The sequence below is a fragment of the Toxorhynchites rutilus genome, chromosome 3 (genome assembly GCF_029784135.1).
Source record: "Toxorhynchites rutilus septentrionalis strain SRP chromosome 3, ASM2978413v1, whole genome shotgun sequence".
NCBI lineage: Eukaryota > Metazoa > Arthropoda > Insecta > Diptera > Culicidae > Toxorhynchites > Toxorhynchites rutilus.
This window is the reverse complement of record NC_073746.1, coordinates 182,878,460-182,896,135: the sequence shown is the minus strand read 5'-3', so window position 1 is coordinate 182,896,135 and position 17,676 is coordinate 182,878,460. Positions and strand designations below refer to the sequence as shown.

Genomic DNA, 17,676 nt, shown 5'->3' with positions numbered 1-17,676 from the left:
GTAAGCAATAAATAGTTCTTTGTTTTCTCTTTAATACAGTAGATTAAATTTGATCATACGAGGGAGGTTTTTGGTATAATCCTGGTGATTTTATCACTTCCTCATATTTGGGCAGATGCGCTTCATCTGAGAAAAAAATATGTTAGGATCAATTTAACATAATTTTAAATGTCTCCTGAATTCAACATACTGCTTTCTGTCGGTAGTTCGGGTGAATTGTTGCGAACACTGTTATCATGTTGAAGACGAGAGTTGTAAACTGTAAAAATGTAAAATTGTTGACCGTCTACACTATCTGAAATGGGAAATGTGATGCGCTTCAGAACGATATTCAAAGGTGTTCTTCATTTTTACCACTGTTTTGGTTTGTTTGTGGAACCTGCTCTCGCCCTGAATCTCGTATTCCAAAGTAGTATACACGACGCTGCGAAAAAAATAAAACATTATTTTTTAGGTTTTTTGATATTCTATCAGATAGCATTGTATGTACAGGCAAACCTTTTTTGTGCGGGGGATAGGGACCGCACAAAAAAGTCGCATAAAAAAATCGTGCGAAATTTCACCAGCAGCTTTAAATAATCGTGTTCAGTACATATTTTGAAAAAAAAACTTTTTTTTGTGCGGTTAGTTGCATGTCGAAACGTGTTGCTGTTAGAAATCATGTCAGGCAAAAACTTTGAAAAACTTAAAGCATTTGGATTTCAGGAGGATTTCAGAAGTGGATGATTGAGACAAAATTATGCTTTTTTCGCACTGAAGTGCATATAAACCATCGAAAAAAACGGAATGGACGACAAATATGCTTATTTTCATACACCGCACAATAAAAAATCGCGCAAAAAAAAAATTCGCACAAAAACAGGTTTTACTGTATTGTTGTTAGATTTGTAGAATTTGACTGATGATAACAATTGAAAGATGGTTGCTTGGGAGTTATCTCGGGATTAACCCAGGAGTTGAGTGTGATACTTTAATATTTATTTACCAGCTACTCGGCAAACGTTCTTCTTCTTCTTCTTCAATGGCACTAACGTTCCTAGAGGAACTTCGCCGTCTCAACGTAGTATTACTTGCGTCATTTTTATTAGTACTTAGTTAAGATTTCTATGCCAAATAACACGCCTTGAATGCATTCTGAGTGGCAAGCTCTAGAATACGCGTGATCACAGTGCAAGTCGGAGGAAATTTCTTTGACGAAAAATTCCCCCGACCAGAACGGGAATCGAACCCGAACACCCGGCATGTTAGTTATGACGCTAACCACTCGGCCACGGGTGCACGGGGCGGCAAACGTTCTGCCATATAAATTGTTTCTAGGAAATAACTAATGTATTGTAAGTGTATTTGAATGTTTTAACGATCTATGAAATTTATCGAATGTGATCGCTTAAATAGAACGAAAGAGATGATTTGGACGAAAGTCTGTTTGATGTTTATGCTACCGGAAATGACGATGCGCATTGTCATTCGATAAACAAACCTGAAACGTTTGTGACTCTATTGAGGAGAAAATACAGTCAATCGCAAAATTGAGTGAACAAATTCTACTTGGCGATACTTTCCATTTATTTGGTATAAAATATTTTGAATACATTGATTCTTTTGATGCATATCAATTACTCACACATTTAACTAGCTGTACGTGCAATAAAATTCCGCGAAAAAGTTTCTGCTAATTGTGTATTCCTAAAAATTGAAAACAATATTTATTTTAGGCATCACAAAATTTAATGTACACCTTAAATTTCTCCGAAGAAATTAGTAGGATCTTCTAAGTAGGATCTTAGCGAATTAGCGTACTTTTTTGTCAGTGATTGATGTCAACACATAACCACTGCTTTGGCAGTGTTGGTTTTTGTTTTTTATTGATGTTTGAAAAAGTTTTTATCAAAATGGTGATGATGATGAAAGAGTAATTCTGCGAACATTTCGAAAGAACTCTAAAACCAAACATTCCTAAATTGACTACCGAAGTAGCCGGCATCGTTGGAATACCTGTCTGCGCAGACACTGTCTGGAGAGCAGCATACAGGAACAATCTGGGAGGTCTCGTTGGCCGTGAAAAGTCTTTCACCTCAAAGGTGAATATGAAAAAAACGACTACAGTTTGCTAAAGCATATGTGAACAGACCTAAGGAGTTCTTGAACAAGGTCTTTTATACGGAAGAGCCGGAAACCAATCTCTTTGAATCGGATGGAAGAACAGATAGTATGAAGGAAACAAGGATCGGTGCTCCAGATTCAGTATTTGGTTCCCACAGTAAAACAAAGCGGCGGCAGTCAGATGATGTATGGTACATTGGCGGCTTCTGGATCTGGAACCATGGAGTTTATCGATTCGGCGATGGACAAGATGGCTTAATTGAACGTTCAGAAATTGAGTCTGCCTCGTGATTACTACTTTCAACAGAATAATGACCCGAAGCAAACTGACCTGCTCTATAATGTCCCAATCAACTCAAAAAACTTCCGCAATCACCGACTTCAACACTATTGAGTATTGAACAAGTAGGGTAGGAAATCAAGAACCATCTGAAGAATAAAAATCCAGGGGACAAAGCGGAACTCAAATCGACGATTACGGAGATCTGGGAGGCACTCCTGTCTACAGTGTCCAAAAATCTCGCCACGGCGCTTGCGGAAAATGCTGGACGCCAAAGGGGGGCCATACCAAATACTAGGGGATTACCTTTTAGTTATCTGTTAACATTTCTGAACTGATTTAAATTTTCCTTAAAAAAAACATAAACTGTACACTCAATTTTGCCACGTCTTAATTGGAGATTTTGAATATTTTAAATATGACGTAGAAATATGACCATTTAATTTTTTTTTCTTATCACTATATGAAAGTAAAATGGATCAATTTTACGATTAATATGAGTCGCATTTAATTATTTACTTTTTAACTCCGAAAAACTCAGAAATAACAAAACAGCACGAGGTGTATAATTAATTTTGCGATTGACTGTAAGTATAAATCGAAAGTGAAATATTAAGTTTGAAATTGAAATTGTGTGTAACGCAGCTCTGTTCTAGGAATTTTTCGAGTCGGATTTCGGATGTAACTGTACCGGGCCGATTACCTCAAATACGACGATAGTGGGCATAATCTATACGTTATAGGCCGTTAAGGATAGATTCCACGTGGATATCGAGCAAATACGTGGAGGTTTGACGGTGTATGGTGTTGGATCCTTGTAAAATAGTCTCCCCGAACGTAAGTATGATGACGGCTCATTCTTGGGTAAATATCAAATTGATATCTAAGGATGCGATCCAGTGGCCTAGCGTACCCGGGTGACACTCGGGGCGGGTAGTCTTGAGTGTCACCCCCTCCATTCAAACTTTGTAATTTGGTGTAACCTAGGCTCGCCCGAGATCCAGTCCAACTGTTATCAAAATCTGTTTGTTATTTGCTTATCATTTAACTTAAACATAATTTCGGTGCGTGCGAGATACAATTGATTTCGTACCGAAAGCGATCATTACGTTCTAGTTTGCATGCTTGTGTATCATAAAGCGTTAACCGAAGCAGAGTTCTCTGGTTCTCATTTTGGGTTATGATTCGTAGCATGTAACAACAAACGAATGCCAGTGGGGGAAATTACTTCTGCAAGAACATATCTGAACCATTAAAAGTATGTTATTCAATGCAAATAACATTTAAGAGGCGAATGAATTGAAAAGTTTAAACCCTCTTAAAGCCAAAAAGAAGAAGAAGAAATAACATTCGCAACGTTATTCGGTTCACAACGAAAACTGGTGAACTCGTAAGCGCACGAGACCCTGGCATTCTTATCCCGATTTTTTTAAACTCAAACTCAGTTTCAAACTTTTTGGCGCTTTTTCAAACTCACACTCAGTTTCAAACTCACTGTATGAAAGATGATGAACTGAAGCACATCCGATGCAGTCCGATTATTGGCATTTTGCAGCTTGATTTCAACGCCCTTCATACAGAAATCATGATACAGAATCATACAGAATCATGGTATCTCTAGCGAAAAATCTCTCCATAACTTCGTCGTAGAAATAGAGGCGAATGAACTTCCAAGTTTAAAGCCTCTTAAAGAAAGAAAGAAAGTCGTAGAAATTTCTTACCTAGAGAATCGACTTTTCAGTTCGCTTTCAGATGCTGACATGTGTTGAGCTTGAATTACTTAAACAAACCGATGATTTTGAACGCCTTTGTAATTATCGATGGAAACGATCAATTCACTCCAACCATATCTTTCTCGTCCTTTATTTTCCCGAGTTTGGAAGGTTTTACCACTAAAATTACCGACAGTTTTAATATACCTATTTCTACCAAACCGGTTTTGACTGTTTTGACCGATGCGATTTTTAGTTGCCAAACTATAAAAAAATCGAAAAAAAATATTACAGAAAATAATATATTTCATTCTAATATTGCAAGTACATGATAAATACATCGATTTGAATAAAATAGAGTATTTTAATTTGTATTGACATAGGACTTTGTCTTTGATTTCTATATAGGGGGTCACTCTAAGAAGGAAGGTATTGAATTAGAGAGACTTTAAACTCTGAGAGTTCATTCGTCTCTGTCACTCTAAGAAAAATGTAACGATTCTTTAACACTGCTATACTCGCGTATTGGTCTGTCAGACCGAGAAATCGATAATTCGTAGTTAGATTCATACGTTCAAAAGCAAAATATAAATGTTTGACTTTCGCATAGTTATTCGCTAAACATAATGGTCATACATATACACACTTGTGAAAGAATTTCACTTGTGGAAGAATTGTAAACAGTAAACTATAAACTAATCGGTGGCTTATGGTAATTTTTAACAGTTACAGTTTCGGAGATATTTTTTTTATAATAGACAGTATCGACAAGAAAACAAGGAAAAGAAAATGAAGTTCCTAGAAATCATTTTATATCATCTTTTTGTGCCCCATCTAAAAAGGCATTAATTCTTAGTTTACCAAGAATACAGAGACGAAGAATATGCAAACTTCATATTCCAGAACCTTCATCATCTGGTAATTATCTAGAAGGTCGATATACATCCTTCTCTTCGATAAAAGACCCGAAAAACACGCAACAACTGCATGAAATGTAAAAAATATGTTTGTTTCGAGCATGCAGTTATGCTATGTTTTGATTCTTATTCCAATGAAACCACAATCGATTAATACGTTTTTATATTATTTTATAACTCTTTTTACTTCCCTGAATTATATTCAGTTGCTTGCATTTAATTGATAACAGTGAAAAATTCGAACTTCGCTATTACTTCGTAAATTACTCTGTTTTGAGGATGCTGAATTAGATGACTATTAAAACATAATAAAGACAAAGAAAACATATTTTTTGAGTTTTTTCATTCAATCATACCCTCTTCTTCAAATAAACACCAATAAAGCCTGAAAAATACACAATGGCAACATAACAGAGAAGTTCAATTTTCGGTCTGTGACACCGTGCGCGAGTATACGTGTTATGATTTTGCACGCGAGTACAGGAGTGTTAAGAGTTTTCAAACGTATTTTAATCGTCATTGCGACATATGTTTATATACCATTATATACCATTAGACAGGAAATTCATCCAGCATTTTTTTTGTTCAAAACATGAACATTGAATTTAATTAAAAAAACAGGAATCAGGTATCTGTGGTATAACCGCAAGGGTGACGTAGGACTATCGTTGATTTAGTGATCGTTTGTTTTAAGTGGCCTTTGAATCAATTCTGAATGAATGAATAAATGAATATTTGGGGGAAAACGAGAGAGTTCGAGGCACAAGGTTTTATGCATATAATATTGGATACGAAAATATTCTGTTCTGCAGAAACTTTCCTGTTAATTGCACTTGATTGAAAAATCACAAAACGAAATGCAATTGATCGCAGTATTATATGAATAAAAAACTTAAAGAAAACTCTTTCGCTTGAATGTAATTTTCAATACCAAGGGGAACTGGCAGATCATTTTTCAGCAACGATCACTTCTTTCCGGATTCTTCTCGATAACCAGCATACGAAAAGAGTTGCGCGCGTGATGTCTCAAGCGTAACCAATTTTCGATGCTGGTACTTTCTTGGTCGCCTTTTCAGTGGCATCACTCTCCTCCTGATGGATTCCCTTCTGGCCTAAGGTGCACAAACAGGCTCTTGGTGACACCGTTCATCAGCGCTTTCATGATGAACGAAGTTAGCTTCACCACAACAGCGACAACATGCTCCAATCGCTGTTCAATTATAACTGAGTGGATTCCCGAGCGGCGCTCGCTTATATACCGATTGGTGATTTCAATAGCCTGTTTTGAAAGCAATTCTGAGGCTATTGAAACAAGTTTTTGGATCAAAAAGTAACAAGTATATAACGCATAGACATTCATTTTATCTTTCGAATGAAGTGTTTATCATACATTTTACACCCCGGTATAGAAATGAAAGACGTAGTCCTATGTCAAAAAGGTAACAATTTGACGATTTAAATGGGTATGTTTTCTTTCGATTGCACCAACCACTCGCTTTCCTCCCCGACGCAACGAGCAATCTCTTTGCCTAAATTCGGGCGTTAGCTCGCAATGTGAGTTGATGCGTGTAATGAATTATTTTCCATTTACCGATGATAGGAATTTATCAGTTATTGTATTGTATGTTGCCCAATAAACGCCGTGCCCCTAGCCTCAGACCCATCAACTTTTTTATTTAGATATACACTCGACAAAAAAATTAGAGGAACAGAGAGTTTAGGTGATTTTTGAAATGCTGTAAATCTGCTTTAAGCTTTATGCTTTATGCTTTATTATCCGGTTTTGTCATGATTTAATGGGCAAGAATATCGGGAAGAAATGAAAAATCGATTTTTCTTTGGTTTTTCAAACTTTTTGTAGAATAGTAATAAAATCAATAAATAATGATCGCATCGCAAACGGAAAGGTAGTTTTGAAGACTTCAATAAATTATGTATAAAATTATTTGAAAATACATTTGAATATTTTTGCATCGATTTTACAAAAATTGTCAAAAGCACCTTTTGTTTTTGTGTTTGTGTTGTGAATATTGCAGTAAATTTCAATGTTAGCAGGTAATTATTTAGCATAGTCCCCTAAACCCCTGTGAACGTTTCGTATTGATACGTTCAGCCCTTTTTCCTGGTCGATCGATCAAAATTTGGAATAAATTTGAGGAGCACTTCATCGCACACTGTACCAACATTACAAAATGCTATGCGTACCCCCGAAATGAACGATTCGTAACTTTCGTTTCTATGCGTTTGTGGGTATGACGATTGCAAGGAGTGATGATACTCACACATATACTCGCGTATTCCTACATATATACACACACCACACACAGCTGTGGAGCTGCCGGCCTAGAATAGCACTTCGGGTCGAGGTCCCCGTCCCTGTCGTAGAAGATGACTAATCGGGTGACAACGCGAGTAAGGGCGCGGTAAAGCCTATTGAGAATGCACGGGGGAAATACCGTGTACAGGAGCAGCGAGAGGAGTGCCGAGCACATCAGGATCGACGCCAGTAAGATCCTGATTACGACACACTGGTATGACATGGAAACGGACAACATGCGACACTAAAGGCTGACAGTCGTGCTATTCTGCTCCCTGAGTAAGGAAGGGTGATACCTTCTTGAAACGGCGGGTGGGGTAATAGTGCGATTGCCCCCGTCCCGGTAACAACTTGGCTAGTCTTCGGGTACGTTCGATGCTCGTCTAGGCTCAGGCACTAGGTACTAGGCATCAGATGTCACATTCCTGACTTGCGCTGATCCGGCTCTGAACACGGTCCCCATGAAGGACCGTGTCAACCCCTGCATGGCCTCACTGCTTGCATAGATAACCATGGGATCACAAAAAGGCGACTATGTACAACGAGCGGAGATAGCGGTCCGGAGTTGGAACCCAACCAAAATGGAGACAACTAACAAAACCAACGAAGGACGAAGAAACAGTATGATGGATACAGGAGACCAAGCCAACGCGTTCGCTGGTAGTAAAAAGCTGCTGCGATCGCCAATACTGAAACAAGTGGTAACACCAGGTCCTAGTGGCAGTAATGGAGGAATACCCGAGACCCAGCAAAGTCGAGGGATCAATCCCCTGTTCCTGCCAAAGTCCAGCGGTAGTTTAACCCAGGAAGGAGGGTTGACTGGAGAAAGCATACTGAACACGATCATGATAAGGGTCAAAGAACTAGACACATTCGTGCAGGACAAACCCAACGTGCATAAAGAGATCAAGACCAGGGTGTCGGGTATAAGATCTCTCTTGGGACGAGCTATGAAGGAGCACGATGGACTCGTCGAAAGGACGAAAACTGCCGAGAAAACACTCGCAGAAGCGTTGCAAAAAGCTGCAGCTGGACAGGTGACGCCAAAGATTCCTCCAAACCGTTCGGAAAAAAGAAAAAAAGATTCACCAGCAGAAGAAGAAATGCTTAAAAAACGCAAGGACGACCACGACAACGACGATAAAGGCGATAGTGCCGCCCAGGGCGACAGCGAAGAGCTGGGTGACAGCGACGACCAGAGCGGCACCGATAGCAAAAGAAACGACTGGAGCACGGTCACGAGAAGAAACAAGAAAAAATTAGTGAACGAGCAAAAAGAGAGGGAGAGAAAAGAGAAAATGGTGAAAAAAAAAAGGATGAAAAGAAACAGGGGCCAAATGACAAGAAGCCTAATCCTCGGCGGGCGAGAGGCAAAGGCGATGCACTCATCGTCGAAGCCAAGGGCGACGTATCATATGCTGACCTCTTCAAAAAAAATGCGAGAGGACCCTGGCCTCAAGAAACTGGAGGAGAGCGTGGTGAAGTCTAGGCGCACCCAGAATGGCGAAATGCTGTTCGAGCTGAAGAGAGACCCAGAAATCAGGAGCACTGCATTTAAGGATCTTGTCGAGAGGGCTCTCGGTGACGGAGCGAACGTAAGGGCCTTATCCTCCGAGTCATCGATTGAATGCAGGAACCTCAGTCTGTTCACTACCGAGATGGACCTGCGTCAGAAGTTGGAGGAGGAAAACATCGTGGGCAAAGTTCCGATGAAAATCCGATTAAGAAATGCGTATCGCGGGACGCCGACCGCAACGATTTGTCTCCCAACGGACGCAGCGAACAAGTTGCTGAAGCTAGAGAGTATAAACGTCTGCTGGGCTGTGGGTCGTTTTAGAATCGTTCCGCCTGTTCCAAAGCAATTGGAACGATGTTTCAAGTGTTTAAACTTCGGCCATCTGGCGAAAGGCTGCTTGGGGCTAGATAGATCCAAACTGTGCAGGAAATGCGGAATAGAGGGACACTTTGCCAGCGACTGCAAGGGAAAGCCAAGGTGTATGCTCTGCGAGGACAGTAATGACCATACGACGGGAGGCTTTAATTGCCCTGTGTACAAACAGGCGAGGGCAAGCGAACAGTGATGGAGATAATCCAAATAAATCTCAACTATTGTGACACCGCACAGCAACTGTTGTGGCAGTCAACGACAGAAACAAAATGTGATGTCGCAATTATCGCGGAGCCGTATCGCATTCCCCCCGGTAACGGTAATTGGGTGACGGATAAAGTGGGAATGGCCGCCATCCAGGTCATGGGCCGATATCCCGTTCAGGAGGTAGTCTCGAGGACTCGCGAGGGTTTCGTGATCACAAAGATCAACGGAATTTTCATCTGCAGTTGCTACGCACCTCCCAGATGGACGATGGACCAGTTCCACTATATGCTGGATGTCCTCACCGAGGAGCTCGCCGAACGAAAACCAGTCGTTATAGGAGGGGATTTCAATGCTTGGGCAGTAGATTGGGGAAACAGATGCACCAACGCGAGAGGGACTAGTTTACTAGAAGCTCTGGCCAAGCTGGATGTTACCCTGTGCAACGAGGGTACCACTAGTACCTTCCGTCGAGATGGCCGAGAGTCCATCATCGACTTGACTTTCTGCAGTCTGTCGTTAATGACAAAAATGAGATGGAGGGTATGCGAAGGATACACACACAGTGATCATCAAGCCATTCGTTATACCATTGGCCAACGACACTCCGTGGCAGTACGGATAACTAGGACATGCCCACGCAGGTGGAAGACAAAAATCTTTGACAAGGATCTTTTCATCGAAGCACTACGCGTGGAGAGTGGCGTCTTGAACATGAACGCGGATGAACTGACGGAAACGCTAGCCAAAGCATGCGATATAACAATGCCAAGAAAAAGGGAACCCAGGTATAAGCGACCTACAGCCTACTGGTGAAGTGAGACACTTGGCGTGCTTCGGGCCAACTGCCTCAACGCCAGAAGACGCTTCCAACGGTCAAGCATAGACACCAGAGAAGAGCGGAGAGTGGAATTTAGAGAGGCTAGATCCACTCTTAAACGGGCGATTAAGCGGAGCAAATCTAATTGCTTCAGGGAGTTATGTCGGGACGTGGACGTCAATCCATGGGGCAATGCTTACCGAGTGGTGATGGCGAAGCTCAGGGGCCCAACGACACCTTCCGAAATGTGTCTCGAAAAATTAAAAACTATCGTGGAAGGGTTATTTCCGCAGCACGACCCAACGACCTGGCCACCCATGACATATGGAGAGGATGAGGATAACATCGAACGCAGAGAGGTGACGAACGACGAGCTAGTTGCAGCTATGAAACGCCTCAAAACGAAGAAAGCGCCTGGCCCAGATGGAATCCCCAACGTAGCTTTAAAAGCGGCAGTCCTAGCATTCCCTGATATGTTCAGGACAGCAACGCAGAAGTGTCTAGACGAATGCTACTTTCCGGATCGATGGAAGGTACAAAAGCTAGTACTACTGCCCAAACCAGGAAAGACGCCGGGTGATCCAGCATCGTATAGACCCATATGCCTGTTGGACACTCTGGGGAAACTTTTGGAGAGAATCATCCTCAATAGGCTGACGGAATGCACGGAGGGAGTTCGTGGACTGTCCGATAGTCAATTCGGATTTCGGAAAGGGAGATCCACGGTAGATGCCATTCGCATAGTGGTCGAAAGAGCAAACAGAGCATCCAAACAGAAGCTCAGAGGAAATCGACACTGCGCAGTGATAACGATCGACGTTAAGAACGCGTTCAATAGTGCCAGCTGGGAGGCCATCGCGACTGCGCTCCACACGATGAGAGTCCCTGAATACCTGTGTAGAATACTGAGAAGCTACTTCGAGAACCGTGTGCTGGTGTACGAGACAAACACGGGCCAGGCGCAGATTAAAACTACGGCTGGAGTTCCGCAGGGCTCTATCCTGGGTCCATCGCTCTGGAACAGCATGTACGATGGCGTACTAAAACTGAATCTGCCCAGAGGTGTGGAGATCATTGGCGGATGACATTGTTATTCTCGTGACCGGAGAATCCTTGGAACGGGTCGAAATGCTCGCGACCGAATCGATAGACATGATCGGAAGGTGGATGCAAAGTGTGAAACTGCAGATAGCCCACCACAAGACGGAAATGTTGATTGTCAGCAACCGCAGGGCGGTGCAACGTGCAGAAATCACCATCGGAGAGCACTTGATAACTTCGAAGCGAGATTTAAAATACCTGGGGGTGCAGATCGATGATCGACTGAACTTCAACAGTCACGTCGACTACGCTTGTAAAAAAGCAACGAAGACAATCAATGCACTGACACGAATCATGCCCAACAACTTTGGCCCAAGCAGCAGCAAGAGGCACCTTTTGGCTAGTGTCTCCTCATCGACATTACGATACGGGGGTCCAGCCTGGATCGCGGCGTTAGAAACTCAGCGGAACACGAGGAGGCTGAATAGTACGTACCGGCTCATGGCGATGCGAGTCGCGAGTGCGTACAGAACCATATCAACAGAAGCGGTCTGCGTCATAGCCAGGTTGGTCCCTATCAACATCATCTTGGCGGAAGACAGCGAGTGCTATATGAGGAGGGGAACCAGAGGAATCCGGAAGCTAATGAGGGCAGAGTCGATGGCTAGGTGGCAGCAAGAGTGGAGTGCGGCTCAAAACGGCAGATGGACGCACAGGTTCATACCGACACTAATGGGCTGGGTAAACAGGAAACATGGAGAGGTGAATTTTCACCTAACGCAGTTTCTGTCTGGGCATTGCTGCTTCAGGCAGTATCTGCACCGGTTTGGACATGCAAGATCGCCTCTTTGTCCGGAGTGTGGAGATGTGGAGGAAACACCGGAACACGTCGTATTTGTATGTCCAAGATTCACCACAAGGCGCGAGGGGCTGCCTACCCTTCATGCTGGGAACATCGTAGAGGAAATGTGTCGTGACGAGGGCACCTGGAACGCAGTGAACAGTGCAATCGTCCACATCATGTCCGAGCTACAGCGGAAGTGGAGGGCCGACCAGCGTGCGGATAACGCCTGACTATAAAAGATGAACCACAGTGAGATCTGAAGCACCGGAGTACCCCACGAGAGCGGCCGTGACGGAGTGCGCGTTATGTTGGAGGGCACTACCTAATCGGCGCTCCGCTGGGAAGAGAAATCCTGCGAGGGTGACTGTGACGGGGCGCGCGTTACGTTGGAGGGCGCTTCCTAATCGGTTCACGTCTCGACAGGTGAGAAATCCCGCGAGGGTGGCTGTGACGGGTTGCACGTCAAGTTGGAGGGCAATTCCTAATCGGTTCACGTCTCGACGGGTAAGCGAAATCTGACAAGAAGGATTGACAAATTGCTGGCAATGCCTCATGGTGGATTGTAAAGAAGAATACTGCGAGGACTTCGACGAAGCGAGCGCCTAGGAAGGCGTCACCAAATCGGTGTGTGCCTCACGAGAGTTGCTGTGTCGGAGTGCGCGTTATGTTGGAGGGCACTACCTAATCGGCGCTTCGTTGGGAAGCGAAATCCTGCGAGGGTGGCTGTGACGGGGCGCGCGTCAAGTTGGAGGGCGCTTCCTAATCGGTGCACGTCTCGACAGGTAAACGGATACTGTCGCGAAGAACAGAAAAATGCCTGCCTGTCAACGCCTTATCGTGGCCTGGATGGAGGAACACTGCGAACATTTCGAAGGAGCGAGCATCATGGAGGAAGCCATCGACAAACTGGTGCATACACCACGAGAGGAGCTGTGACGGAGTGCGCTTCATGTTGGAGGGCACTACCTAATCGGCGCTCCGTTGGGAAGAGAAATCCTGCGAGGGTGACTGTGACGGGGCGCGCGTTAAGTTGGAGGGCGCTTCCTAATCGGTGCACGTCTCGACGGGTAAATGGATGCCTGCAAAATGATCATAAGCGCAGTGGAGAACAACGAATGGTGAATAAGAATATAGAGAAAAAGGGAAGGATCAACGCTAGCTTGCGTTGAAAACTCGTGAAGTGCATGAGCACAGCCGCCCCCTGAAGTAGTCGCCTAGATGTGGTCCCGGGGGGAATGAGGCTACGAGTAGAGGGCTTGGTTTTTGTGGGTGCGATCCCCACTCGACGTCTGGGTTATCCCTTCCCAGATAAGGCTGGAAGAGCGTTCCTCACCTCCAATTATTGCTTTGAAATGACTGTTTATTTATGTCCTTTCTAGAGTACATTCAGCTTTTTGTGCAGATAGATCCATCAGCAGAAATTTCAACTTGTTGACGGTCATTGACGTGCTAGCGAAAAAGCTCGACGACTCGTTAAAACCTATTGTAACCGATCGTGGGAAAATTAAAACATCTATTGTCCAAGTTCAACTTCCCATCACAGTCTCAACAACAGTCTGGCCCAATATGTAACGCCCTCGCACTGAATTAAATGTAACGCCTACAAGAAAGCCAACAGCAGCTCTGCGAATAGGGACTAAGTCATCAGCACCCACCAAGACTATCGCAACTGTACTCAAGCCTGCTGATAAGTTCTGGATTTATCCTTCACGGATTGACCCGCAAGTCTCTGAAGAGGACGTAGCCATGTTGGTTCAGGACTGCTTAGTATGCTCAGATACTGTCGTTGCGAAGAAGCTGGTGAAATAGGAAACCGACCTGACAAAATTTCAGTTTGTGTCATTCAAAATTGGAATCAATCCGAACCTGAAGGACACGGCAATGGACCCTTCTACCTGACCCGTTGGAATATTCTTCAGAGAGTTCGAGGATGTTCGTCGTTCCCAGGTTTTTCGGATGCCGAGCATGACAAAACTTCTTCGTCTGGACCGACCACTTCATCCGAGGCTCGCACACCTCAGTCTACTCAACTGTCGAACACGATACCCCAGTGATAGATCTACCACTGGAGGATATTGAGGGCCATCGGGCCCTTATCCAGATAACTCATCACCTCCAGTTGATCCTGTATTCGCCATATACTACCAAAATGTAAGGGGATTACGTACGAAGGCCACGGAACACCGATTGATGCTCTTGACTTGTGGATAGGACGCTCTAGTTCTCACCGAATCCTTCGTGTGGACATTTCAGATTGTGAACTATCGTCAGAGTATCAGTTCTTTCGCTGCGACTGTAATCGAGTTACCAGCCAATTTTCCAGAGGAGGTGGTGTACTTATCGCTGTAAAATCCAACTACTCGTGTGCTATAGTACCGCTTGAGGACTGTGGCCATCTTGAGCAAGTGGCTGTGCGCATTAGTCTGCTGTACTATACATCGCAGCTATCTAGTTGCGCCCCCTCTCCAGTCCGGCTCTCTACACGTCTCATACCAACGCGCTACAGAGGATCATGGATGGATGTTCGAGTAAAGATGTAATCTTGGCACTAGGCGACTGCAACCTCCCGTTTTTGAGTTGGGTCTTCGATGAGTACATGAACGGCTATTTATCATCTAACGCATCTACGGAACAGGAACTGGTACTTACTGAACCGATGCTAAGTTTGGGATTAACTCAAGTGAATTCGCTTCCAAACTCAAACGGCAGATTTCTCGATTTGGCGTTCATAAGAGAATTGGACATTGCGAATCTTCTGGAGCCAGCGGTTCCGTTATTGGTATCCGATGAATTGGAATCAGGTTGTGTAATTTTGACTCGTTGAACAATATACTGTCCTCTATTGATTGGCTTCAACTTCTGGACGGAGGCTCGGTTGAAGTTATAGCTGAACGTTTCTACGACAAATTGTATGAAATTCTCTACGCGCAAATTCCCCTCCAACGACGTGTAGTAAAGCCAATTCCGACGCAACCTTGATGGACCTCTGATTTACGGAACGTACTGCGGGAGGTACGCAAACGCTATTTGAGCACAAGATCAACAGAAGATAATAGTTGTTAGTCTCAGATTAACGGAAACGAATTACAACGCATTATTGAGGTCGAGGTACGGAGAATATATTAGGCTGTCAAAAAAGTCCTGCGGTATTTCCTCGAGGTGTCGTTGTAAGCGCGTAGTTCTAGTTGTGTTCATTGTATCGAGTCATACTATAGCTTGTTGGAAAGGTATTTTTGCGCGCTATAATATAGTCCTTGACAGTGTATTGTTTGGTTAAGTCGTTCGTGAGTTATAGTGTCGCAAATATGGAGCAAAATAAAGAGAAAATTCGACATATTTTACAGTACTACTATGACAAAGGCAAAAATGCATCTCAAGCTGCCAATAAAATTTGTGCAGTTTATGGACCCGATACAGTTTCCATTTCCACCGCACAACGATGGTTTCAACGTTTTCGTTCTGGTGTAGAGGTCGTCGAAAATGCGCCACGCTCCGGAAGGCCTGTCGTCGAAAATTGCGAGAGAGAGAGAGAGAGAGAGAGAGAGAGAGAGATACTTCTGGCGACAAATTGTAGGAGGCCGAGTTCCGTTTGTCGGTGTGACCCTATCACGCGTTCAAGCATTCTTTGATGGTCTTGTAATCGCAACAAGGGGCTGATTCTGCTTCTCCTACAATTCTGTCGTCGTTGCCTAATGATTGTTTGTTCCGACACACTTGTTCTTATCTGTCATATCTGTTGTCCCAAAGGCTTCAATTTCTGTTGTCCTTGATGGTGAACAACAACTGCATTTGCGTGTGCAGCCACTCTTTTAAATCTGAAGATTGTATTGTACCATCGAGACTGTTGGCTGGTCCATCGATTTCACCATTGACTATTGAATGTCAATTTTCCGATGATCATGTGAACTTTTTAAGCACGTTGAATTTATTTTTTATGTTGTATCGATGTAATAATGGCTTCTAAAATCTCTTAGACATCTTAAAACCGCAAGTAGTAATATGTGACGTCACATGGCTTATAAAATCTCAACTAAGCATTAATGAATGACGCTAGTTAATGCATACGTTGAGACGGCCAAAGTTCTACAGGGAACGTTAATGCCATTCAAGTGAAGCATAACATTGATAATTGTGAGTGATGTAACATTGTTCTTATTTACGACCCTGCAGATCCTAGTTTCCACTGAGTTTCCAGGGGTTATAGAAACTGGTATGTGATTTTATTTCTTAATACTCACCAAAATAGAGAAGAATAATAGTATCACCAGTATCAACCAGAGCATATGAAAAAACCACAACATCATTGCTTTACCTCTGTAAAAAAACAATTGCCTCAAGCTCTCTTTCGATACAATATGTTATTTCAATACATTCAGTTTTACCCCGCAGTACCACTACTCTTGTTCTGAACAATTATTACGCGCTTCTGTTTTCTCCGGAAACAAAATTTGCAAACTGCTGTTCAATTATTGCACGTAGTGTTTTTGAATTGTGGTGATTGCTGGTTTGGTTTATTCGCCACGAGCGATAAGCCTGTGCTGGCTGATAAGTTTAATTATTGTGTAGGACTTTTATCAGTCTGATCGATTCGATTGCGTATCGTTTACCTTTCCGGAGATATCCAGGGGTATATTCAATGAAGAATATAAATTTATTCTGTTATTCTGATAAGCAAGGGAATGCGAAGGGAATATTAGGAAAAAATAAGTAAGTACCGTTCATTACTACTTTATTGATGAGTGAAGACACCTGTATTTATTAGAATCCTCTTCAAACATTTTAGAATATTTTTTTTCTCGATAGGAACGCATATCTATCAATGCAACCATCCGACCATCGATGTTCCTCATTGCTTATCACAAAATATGTGAACCATATTCAAAGGGAGCACGGGTTCATTGGAGGAATTAAGCTTATTTATTACATTTTTAATCGCTCTGATTTACGGTTCACGGTCACATCCAATGGTAATTGCGGTGACATCATATGCCTCGTGTACTCTTTAGAATCCGTCCGGCAAAATGTATTCCTCCCAATAAGTTTAGGGAGCTTTAGAGTCGATCGTGTACTTGAGTACGCGACGACGAATACGACCTTTGACTTCCTTTTGACTGAAATGGCGACATAGAAAAATACACACATTTTGTCAAATATATACCGGTAATTCTTAATTTCAGAGAAAATGCTTTAATAATCATCTAAATTTATATTGTCGCCTTGTCGCCCCTTCTGAAGAAATACAATTTTTCCAACAAACAATCCAGTTATCGAAACACTTTTTATATCTGTATTCAGGAATTACCCTTAGTTCACGCAGCGAATTCTTTTTTATGTCTCCAATGATGTCAAAATGGGTCCCACGAAGCGGTAATTTGAGTTTTGGGAATAGGAAAAAGTCACACGGGACCATATCTGGATAGTACGATGCTTGTTCAATCACATTCGTGCCATTTTTGTCATCGTGGAGCAAAATCCAAGTGTTATCGTTCCACAAATCTGACCGTTTGCGGCGAATTTTCTCTCTCAAACGCCCCATAACCCCAAAGTAAT

The 17,676-nt window shown here is 43.0% G+C and overlaps 2 protein-coding genes across 3 annotated transcripts in view; one reads left to right on the top strand and one right to left on the bottom strand.

The window, feature by feature from the left end:
• The window catches only part of LOC129775271 (peptidylprolyl isomerase domain and WD repeat-containing protein 1), a 78,930-nt gene that overhangs the window by 16,592 nt on the left and 44,662 nt on the right, over nucleotides 1-17,676 (top strand). The gene's annotated exons all lie outside the window — the stretch shown is intronic.
• On the bottom strand, nucleotides 2-16,632 carry LOC129775274 (uncharacterized). Of its 2 annotated transcripts, none has more exons than XM_055779787.1 (5): nucleotides 16,497-16,632; nucleotides 16,365-16,440; nucleotides 358-424; nucleotides 191-295; nucleotides 2-126 (listed from the first exon to the last, which is right to left on the bottom strand). In XM_055779787.1, exons 2-5 carry the CDS (start codon nucleotides 16,428-16,430, stop codon nucleotides 44-46), a joined length of 321 nt encoding a protein of 106 aa, XP_055635762.1. In that variant the 5' UTR covers nucleotides 16,431-16,440; nucleotides 16,497-16,632; the 3' UTR covers nucleotides 2-43. The 2 variants fall into 2 exon arrangements, with proteins under 2 accessions (XP_055635762.1, XP_055635761.1); XM_055779786.1 differs by having other exon boundaries at nucleotides 355-424; nucleotides 16,365-16,438; nucleotides 16,497-16,607.

Excerpts from the sequence above, each read along its gene's own strand:
- LOC129775274 (XM_055779786.1), bottom strand. The coding sequence starts at position 16,430 with ATGATGTTGTGGTTTTTTCATATGCTCTGGTTGATACTGGTGATACTA. Across the intron at positions 425-16,364 it reads TATTATTCTTCTCTATTTTG|CGTCGTGTATACTACTTTGG; the intron begins GTGAGTATTAAG and ends TTTTTTTCGCAG. Across the intron at positions 296-354 it reads ACAAACAAACCAAAACAGTG|ATAGTGTAGACGGTCAACAA; the intron begins GTAAAAATGAAG and ends TTCCCATTTCAG.